The sequence below is a fragment of the Thalia democratica genome, chromosome 8 (assembly GCF_965202585.1).
Source record: "Thalia democratica chromosome 8, ktThaDemo2.hap1.1, whole genome shotgun sequence".
Lineage (NCBI taxonomy): Eukaryota > Metazoa > Chordata > Thaliacea > Salpida > Salpidae > Thalia > Thalia democratica.
Genome location: NC_139172.1, coordinates 35,895,252 through 35,905,123, shown reverse-complemented (window position 1 = coordinate 35,905,123; position 9,872 = coordinate 35,895,252). Strand labels below are relative to the sequence as shown.

Below are 9,872 nucleotides of genomic sequence, written 5' to 3'. Positions count from 1 at the left end.
CAAGTGAATTGTAAATCTAAGAACCTTGAACAAATTGAAGCTGTTGAATCTGCTAGTACTAAAACTTATATAGCTTATGATTTATAAGTTTAGCAAAATACAGCTATTTTAAAATGCAAAGAGTTCTAAGAATTCAAAAAAACTTTTCTCTAATCTAATAAACAATCAATGATAATATAAAGTTAATATTATTCTTTTTTAACTTTTAAGCTTAAAATAAATTTTAGCAGAATAAGAATACTTCAAAAATAATGCGTTAGAATGTTTTTAAACTATAGTTGCAATAAATATAAATATAATATAATATACGTTATGTAATTTTTTGTATTTTACTTTGTTTTTTCTTTTAATGATATTTGATAATATGTTATTTTTCAGTAACACTGTTTTTTTACTCAAGTTTGGTTCAAATATTAAACCACATATTTTCATAGTTGAGGAAAGATAGATCTTTAACTTTAAACTCGTTTGCGTGCTCATGTGAAATTGATAAAGAAAAATTATAATTTTAAAACGGAAAATTTCTGATTTTCAACTATCTCTTTTAGCAACAATGTTGTTTAATGTTTTTTTAAATTTAACTGAATGTATACATTACTATGTTTATTATCATGTACTTACAGTTTATTTATACTTTATAAAAAGTAATGCAAACTAGTTAATTTTATTTAAAACTATTTTAACTTTAACTTACGTTAATAAGTTAGTATGTTTTATTGATATTTTTAAGTTTATATAAAAATCAAAGTATTTATTAATAAGTTTTCAAGGAACAATTAAAAAAAAAAACTTTAAATTAACAGTTTTGTTTATTTTTAGTGTTATAGTACTGAACTAGCACCACTCTAAAACTATTTTGGTAAAGTTTTAGAATCTAAATCGAAAGTAAAATTTAAAAAATAAACACAACTTTTTTTAGTTTTTGTTAAACTAGAAGCTTAATGAAAAGGGTATAAATCAAAACTTTAATGAACAAAAATGCCTTTTTAGTTTAAAACATGTTTTGTATCTAAATTCTAGCATGTTTTAAATTACAAAGTGACTTTGCATTTGTCGAAACGTCTAAAAAAAACTGAATAAGTAAAACTTGATTTTGACAGACACTTTAATAAAGTTAGAGTTCTTTTGCATTTAGCAACTTCAATGTTAAATAACTAGTACAGTTTTTAATAAGCTGCCTAATAGATTGTTATATTGATTAATTTAACTCGATTCGGTAAACTTAAAGTTTTATTAAATCTATCGTAGAAAAAAAAAAAAATTTTGTTTTTATATTTCTTATGACTAAAGCTAAGTCTGGGTTTGTAGTTTAGTATTAAATATTTTACATAAATAGCGTACACTTGGTTGTATTTAAAAAATACTAAACTACAGAATAAAATAATTTAAATTCCATGTATAGATCACTAGACTAAAAAGTACAAATGTTTAAGTAAAAAATTCGACAGGTTACAAAATATACAAGTTTCTTTTTTTTTAATTAACATTTTTAACAATGACTATAACTTGTCACTTGTTTTGTAACTTTTAACTTTTATAAGCTAATTTAAGTTCCTATAATACTAAGTTGGTACGGGAATAGTCTAAAACTGCAATGTAGCTTTTCAGTATATAGAATGTTTTGTTTTCTTTCATAATAGTCACTAAAAGATATTTTCAGTTGAATCTTATTATCTTTGTTTTTAAAATTGTTAAAGTCCTAACAAAAAATTTCAAATCATACAAACTAAAGTAGTAAACACTTTGAATAATGATCTAAGCTAGTGTTAGAATACAAAAAAAATAATACAATACGCATGAAGTACAACTTTCAGCCGTTTTTTTTTTTTTGTTAAGTTTCAAAATATGCTTAATGTTTTCAAGTACATTTATTAACACTAGTTTGTAAAAACAAAAACTTATTATACAAAGTAATTATGACTAACTATTTTTTTAAACTAATATTTTTTGTGTTGATAAGTTAGATATGCAATCTATGACTAAATGTTGTGTCAATATCTAACAGCAGTGAGTAAAGAATTAAAAAAACAAAAGATAAATGTTACAGCCAATTAGTATTTGATAACAGTTTTAAAATACGTATAAAAACGTTTATTTTTAAGTTTGTATTAAGTTGACTTATTTTTTTTAAACAGAAGTTATACCATACTTAGTTTTACTACTCTTCACATAACAAAAAACAAAAGTTCCAAAAATAATTCAGTTTAAGTATCATTTTTAAAACTGGAGAAAAAAAAACGCGACGTTTGCAATCTTTAAAACAAATAAACTTAAAATCCATTTCTTAAATAAAAAATTAAAATATTTCAAACAAAAAACAAGCCTCCAACATTTTATCTTAACAACAACTGTTTATCAATTTTTATTTTTCTTAACATAAAAAATAGACGTTTCGAAAATAATTACTTTTAACTTCAAAAAAAAATCAAATTAACAAAAAACTGGAAACTACAACAGCTCCTTCACGCGGATCTCCTTCTCCGAGTAGATCCTCACCAGGAACTCTCCCTCGCTTCCCGCGTCGTACGCGGAGGGGACCAGCACGTACCTGCCCGGCACCAGCTTCAATTGTGACGTCACCTCACGCCTGTCCGCGTAGTCGCACGTCATCACCTCCCTGTTGCCGTTGAAGTAGTCGGCGTCGAGCCGGCCGCCGTCGTTGGCGTCCTGTCGATGACGTGTTAGTGTGATGACGTGTCAGTGCGATGACGTAACGTTTTCGTTGGCGTTTTGTTTAAGGCTTTACTAAAGTTTTAAACAGTCGCACTTGATGGCTATGAGTTTTTTGTTATTTTTTGTATACCAGAAAAAAAAAGATTTTGAATGTCTACAAGTAAGTTTTGTTTTTTTCGATGGGTTTTACGTGAGTGATGAACAATTTTTAAGCTGATAGTTTTTATTGTCAATTTATAAAAAGAACAGTTAATACACCTTTACCGATCGTAAACAAAGAAACACAAGTTGTCATATAACCAACACCTTTTTTCACTTTTCAACAAAGTGTTTCTTCTTGTTAATTACACTATTTTCTTAAGTAAATTAAAAACATACGTTCCACAAATGCATGGCTATGAACTCGTTCTTGAGCCCGTAGGGTCTTCTATTTTGCATCAGGCCAATCACAAGGGAGCATTTTCCCTCGTCTTCAGCGTCGTCAAGGTCAGCATCGAAATCATCTGTATAAAGTTTAAATCAAAAATATATTGCTGCTTTTTGTTACAACTTAAAAAAAAAACTTAAGACATTATTGGTGATGAAAAACTTCATCAAAAACAAATAAATAAGAAAACCTTAAAGCCAAGTATAATCTTGACATAAACATTTTGACATGAAAACTTCAATTAAAATTTTTGCCCATGATTTGTAACCATAATTCTTTTTATTAAATATCACGACCGACGAAACAAAACCTGGCTGAGTGAGCTCGATTAGGTATTGCGGGTTCTTCGCGTACGAGTCCACGTCTTCCAGCGATCCTCCCGCGTTTTCGTTCTTCGTCCAAACACCTTTGATGGTGGAAGACAGCCAGCTTTAAAAAAAGAAAAGATGATAAACAATGAAATATATCAAAAAAAAATTCAAGAAAATAAGTCTTGTGGTTTTGTAATATTAACAAGTAAAATTTTAAGTTAAGTTTAAAACAGTTTAGTCAAGCTACAAACGAGTTTTTTTTTTGATAACCTATGACGTCACAGCTAACCTGTCACTGGTCGGCTTCCCGTCCTCGTCAAAGTCCGGACCGATCGTGCAAATCGTGACGTCATCGTATTCGCATACGAAGTCTATGTACGTCATAAACCACTCGCCGTTGTCCTTGGCAACGTAACCGATGCGGTTCTTGTCTTCTTCGGTGACTTGATCCCACTCGGCAGACCTTTTGAAAGATATTAGAGTAATTGTTGATAAACAGGAAGATGCAGTTAGTTGTGTTTTTTGAAGTATAAAAAAAGTATAATGTATATCAGGTATGTTTTTTTTTAAAGTGATTTTCTTACCAAGCATGTCATGAAAAATTTTCTCGTTCAGCAGACTTTGTGGTTGTTAATTTTGGAGTACTTTAAATTGATAACCAACAGAAAATTCATTTTGTTTAGTATTCGAGCATTTGAAAATTTAAAAGTTGCTTGTTAAAATTTATTTTACAGATCGTTTTTTGTCTTGGCTAAAAACAAGCGAGTAAAAATTTATGATCATTAACGATCAAACTTTTGTGATCTTTGCCGAGCCTAGCTTAAGTAATCTAATCTAAACCATTACCTATACTTTATAATTTATTACTTTACTTTTTTTAATTTAAAAACAGCTTTTATTTTTGTATAACTAATCTGGTGTTTATTAAAACCTTATTTTACGAACAATTTCAAGAATATAGTAACAATGATATATATTATAATTTTAAAGTTTAAAAAGCTACATAAACAGAAGCAGGTCAACTTACTTAAAGTTTAATTGGCTACTTCTGTCAATAAAAAATCATTTATACTTAGCTGTTACCCGAAAAGCAAAATCAAGTTTCAGCTATAAAACTGCATTAGTATTATTTTTTACAAAAGAGTAGTAGTTTAAATCAATTTTTATTTTTTACAAAATAAATAAAATTTATTCGTACAATATAAACAACTACCCGTCGCAGTAACGACCTTTCCATTCAAAGTTGCCGCCCCAAGGGTTTTTGACTTTCACCAAACATTCAAAATCTCCATTTTTCAATTGGACCTGGAATTAAAACTTTTTTGTTTAATAAAATAAATTAAAATAGACATATTACTTTATAAAAGCTTAACGTTAATTTTTAGCGCACTAAAGATAATTATAAAAAAACTTGTTGTATCTAAACACAAATTCTAGCGATGACCGCTCAAACTTTAACAAAGAATAAATCAAAAGTTATTTTACGGCCCAACATCATTTTTATTTATGTGACTCAAAGTTGTACATTTGTTTGTAATTATCTGTAAAAAGAGCACGAACTTTGCTGTAAACGTTCACAAAAAAAAAATGTTATTATTTAAAAAAAAGTTCATAATATTTGCAATCACACATTTTTAAAACAAATTTTTGAAAGAATAAATACATTATTTCTCCTCCAGTAGTTGAGATCTCTCTATTTGTTTTCTTAAAACCAAAACATATAATAACATGACACATTTACTTTAAATATTCATCATAAAACATTACCACGAAAGCGCCGAGGACAGAGTACACGTGACCCGACACGAGTCCTGACTCGTGGTCGATTCCCTCCTCACCCGAACCCCCCTTGCTGCTCACCCCTGCCGCCACGAACGTGTTCGTTTTCATCGCCCTGTAGAATGTTTTCAATGATGGTGGAAAAATTGAAACAAGGAAATAAAAAATTTAAAGTATGTATAGTTACTACACTTTTAAAAATGAATAGTTTAAAGCTTGATTGAACAGAAACTAACACTTTTAAAAGATAAATATGTTCAGAAAGTTAGTTCTCAAGTCAATATTTTTATGGAAGAACAAAAAGTTTCAATAGAAAGTTTTATAAAAGCTTGTTGACATTTAAAAAAGGAAATTATTGGAATCGTATTAGACGGAAACTAGCATTTTCGAAGGTTAAATTGTTTAGAAAGTAGGTTTTACTAAAAAAAATTACAGACAGTAATGAAGAAAAAATGTTGAAGCAATTATTTTTAAACTGATGGAATTCCTACAAACGCCTACAGTTACCTTTCGCTTATTTACGCACATTGTGTCCACAGAAAAAGTGCGTGAAGATATGAGAGATCGTAAAGATACGAGAGGTACCAAATATACTTACTATAATGGTTGTTTTTTGTTAATTCTTCTATTTAAAAGAATACTGGGGAATTTTCTACTTATAACAATTTGTTTACTTTGTTTATATATACAAAAACAAAAGATAAAACTATACATGTATTGTAAAAAACGAATTTAAGTTTTTATAAAATAATAATACTTGTAGAAAATTTTTACTAATTTTAATAATAAGTAAATTTTATCTTTATTTATATGTGACTTATTTATTACTTAACATTTACATTGTGTTCTAGTTAGCAAATTAAAGTTTTAATTAAGCATTTGTTTTCAATTAAGAAATGGTGAGGTGTCTATATTAAAATTTGTTTCTGTAGCCTTTTATAAAAATATGCAGTTGGTTTTGTCTTAGATTTCTACTTTTATAGACAAATATATAAAATATATGAAAAATGTCGGAGTAACTGGTGCTGGTGAGCATTACGAAGAATTGAAGGCAACGTGCTAAAAATTTCAACGCTTGCTGTGTTACAAAAGATAAACTTAAACTAAAAAAAGCGTCAAATGAAAATTAATGATATTTTTACTAAAAAAACAATTGAGATTTGTGTTAAATGTAAGCTCTATATTTATCACTGCTAATTTTTGCTAGTAAGTTTTAGAAGATTTCTTTTTTAGATGCTTATTCATATATAGGGCAAGAGTGCTGATTTATTTATTTGTGTTTTAAAATTTAATTATACCTTTATTATTTAACACAGTCATATTTCTTTTAGAATTTTAACTTAATCTCTTATTGTCAACAAAATTTCTTATATACTAATAACTATATGTTTTTCAATTAGTCAAGAAACATAAGTTTACAAAGTCTAAATATATAGAGAGGTTAGCTAGCATTTAAAAACATACTTAAATTAAAAATATACAATATACCTAGTTTGTGAAATATCAAAAAAGAAAAAAAAAATAAGTTTTTAGAATTCTAAAATGCGTAACTAAACGAGAGTGCGTAACGTCACGAGTGCATAAAGATGCGAGAGGTTACTGTATATACTTTTATGCTTTTTTAACGTTTATAAATGAAACATTGTAAATGAAATACTTCAAAAGTCTCTTTCTGAAATCAGGCGGGGTGCTTTCTTTGAGCTTTATGGTGATCGCGAGGCCTCCGGTCAGGTCTTCCAACGCCTCGTTGGTCTGGCCGGACTCACATATGAAGTAGCAGCCCATTAATCTAACAGCAAATACAGTTTGTTTATTGTTATTTTCTTTTTTATATAATAATGAATGCACTAAATTTCTAGCGCTTTAATCATTGGGTAAAAGTATAAACTTCATTTAACTTTTTTGAAACACTACGAGTTTTACTAATGTTTTAAAACAATACAAAATTGTTACAAAACTTTGTTTAAAGTGCTTACAAAATAGTCTAACATAACTAATTTTATTGATTCTTGTTATAAATTTTCGAAAAAAGACTTATTAAAAGATCCTCTCAAAAAATCAAAGCACAAATATAACTTTTGAAAAAACAATTCGAATAAGTTTTCTTAAGCAAAAAAAAAATAATGCTTTTATTTATATTAGTTTTATTACCATTCTTTTTCAGTATGCCTAGTAAAACATGATAAAGCATTCTAATTTTCAAAAACAAACTTTGCATAAGCTTTCTCCAGCAGGCAGATCCAGTACTCGCTGTTGCATGACGAGCGCGCGAAACACAGCTTTCCCTCCACGTGGGGGAGCCTGTCGTCCACGCACACCTCCACCCACCTTCCGAACTGCCAGAACCTGAACCTGAACGCTCCCGTGTATTCCGGCTGACCGTAGCAGCTCTGGTTGGCGGGTATTATCTTTCGAGATGAAATATCGGATTAATTGACTCGGTCGTTGAGTTTAGAAAAAAGTTCACAAGTACTGGCTTTTGTCGGTAGAAATAAAGATTTTTTGTTTACTTGTGTTGTTTTTTTAACAAACATTTTCAAGCCTATTTTATTAATTTTGACCACTTAAACAAACTGTAACTTTGTTACACAGCTTGTAATACATTTTTATTTAGGTTGTTGATACAACTGAAATTATACTAATCAACTAGCTAATTTTTTTTTAAACATAAGTTGCAAAACAAACGTAAACCGCTTATTGTAAGCAAAAAAGTTAAGAAGTTTTGTGCAACAAAAACCACCGAACGCTTGTTTTTGTTTTCAAGCAAAAACTAACAACTTGCATTCTCTCTTTCGATTGGCAGATGCTGGCGCACGCGGACAGCCACCAGCAGTTCCCGAGCATGCCCTGCACTATGTCCTCACTGCTGGTCCCCCCCTTCACCAACGTCGGTTGCCAAGTGAACCTCTGATAAAGTTTTTATTGGGTGTTTTGATTTTCTAATTGGTATACATGTTCATAAAGAATTGGAATACTTTACGGTTAGTTAAAGTTTTTGCTTTTAACTTTGGTTGCGAAGTGAACCGCTGAAATGTTGCTTTAATTTTAGTTTAACGTTTAGATGTTTAGACGGCAGAACATGTTAGTACAAAACTGAAACATTTTACAGTTGTTTTGCTCATAATTAAAACTTTTACGCTCTGCTTTTACCGTTGCTATGTTTGTTTAATAAAAAAAGTTCGGTTTTCAAAAAGTCTTTAATTTCAAAATTTCCCATTCATTGACGTGAAGGTTCAATAAAACTGCAAGAAATTTGAACAAAAGTTTAAAAATCCAACCAACATGGGGTCTCAGCCACTGCACGTAGTCGTAATCCATCGGAGCATGCATCCCCTCCTTGTACAACGAATCGATTGTGGCGGGAAAATTTTGGTCGGCGTATACGAGTGTCCTTCCCTGCTCCGCTGCCTCGGTCAGTAGCTGCTCTCTGACTTTTTCATATTCCTGCGAAAATGGGTTCGTACAAGTAGCGGGAAGTTGAGTTAAACGAATACAAAGCAAAACTGTGAATTGTAAAATGCCTTACTTTTGTTCAGAGTGTTTATAATTTTACGCAAATTTGAACGGGTTTTAATTTTCGTGGCAAAATGTTTTGTTATATCTAATATTGTTTTTTCCAGTAAGCTAGAATAGCTTTAAATTTACTATAAACTTTTTTTTTTGTTTCTAATTTGAAATATATTTTAGGTTTTTAGTCTGCTCTTTTTTTCCGGTTAATTTAGATTTAAAATATGATATAACAGTAGTTCAAATTAGAACCTCAAATATAAATGTGTCTAAAAATATGTAAAAAATCTGTTTACTTGGTTTTGTTTTTAATATTTCAGTGGTTTGTTTTCACAGCACTAAGCTATGTATTGATAAAACCAAAAAAATAAACAAACTAAACAACCATTTAAGTAGGAAGCAGAATAATGAAACAAGTTAGATGTATAAAAACTAAAAAAAAAATCTAATTGTTGCCAAAAACCTACTTAATATAAAAGTGTAAACAGTTGTTTTTACTGCAAGTAAAATGCTTACTAGTAAGTATAAGCCAAAAGCTCAACAAGTGTAAAAAAATAATAAAAATGTGCATAGTTTGAACAGTAAATTTATAACGGTAGGTACCATAAAAAAGCTATATGTCAAATTTTTAAATTAAGTTCAGATTATATTTAAATTATTATATTGATAATTAAATATATCATTACTAATATTTATCCAGTAAAAGTTTTAGATATATTTTTACGCATAAGTTATGTTAGTTTTTTTTTTTAATTAACTAAAACTGCTTATTAAAATATTTTTCATAAATAAAGAATTTTTTTACTTACAGATTCTCTGTGTACTTTGTATTTGTTTGAGTCACGGCCATCCATGTTCAAAACAATCAAAGATGAACTTTGAGCCATTTTAAGTGTTTTTAATTATTACAAAAAGTTTTAAATATTAAAGTTATAACTGAAAACAAGTATTAATTAAAGTGTTAAAATATACCTTAAGCAAAAATTTTATGCTGTATTTGTAAACAACCACAACTTATTTGCAATATATTAAAACTGTTTTCAGTTAAAGGTTATTGTTACCAAACATAAAACTTATTACAATAAAAACTTATTCTGAAAAGTTAAAACGTATCAAAAAAACACAAAAACTAAATGGTTGCTACGTTGAAACAAGTTTATCTTTCATTTAACTTA

At 28.8% G+C, this 9,872-nt stretch overlaps 1 protein-coding gene across 1 annotated transcript; it reads right to left on the bottom strand.

The window, feature by feature from the left end:
• Positions 1-2,448: 2,448 nt before the first annotated feature.
• Positions 2,449-9,584, bottom strand: LOC145843193 (calpain clp-1-like). The gene is made up of 11 exons (XM_082950652.1): positions 9,507-9,584; positions 8,473-8,634; positions 7,966-8,097; positions 7,402-7,598; positions 6,848-6,979; positions 5,179-5,305; positions 4,625-4,716; positions 3,701-3,874; positions 3,411-3,529; positions 3,052-3,176; positions 2,449-2,667 (listed from the first exon to the last, which is right to left on the bottom strand). Exons 1-11 carry the CDS (start codon positions 9,582-9,584, stop codon positions 2,449-2,451), a joined length of 1,557 nt encoding a protein of 518 aa, XP_082806778.1.
• Between the last annotated feature and the right edge of the window lie 288 nt (positions 9,585-9,872).

Coding starts and splice junctions, on each gene's coding strand:
- LOC145843193 (XM_082950652.1), bottom strand. CDS start 9,584: ATGGCTCAAAGTTCATCTTTGATTGTTTTGAACATGGATGGCCGTGAC. Junction 5,306..6,847: donor TTCAGAAAGAGACTTTTGAA/GTATTTCATTTA, acceptor AACATTCTACAG/GGCGATGAAAACGAACACGT. Junction 3,875..4,624: donor AAAGGTCGTTACTGCGACGG/GTAGTTGTTTAT, acceptor ATCTTTCAAAAG/GTCTGCCGAGTGGGATCAAG.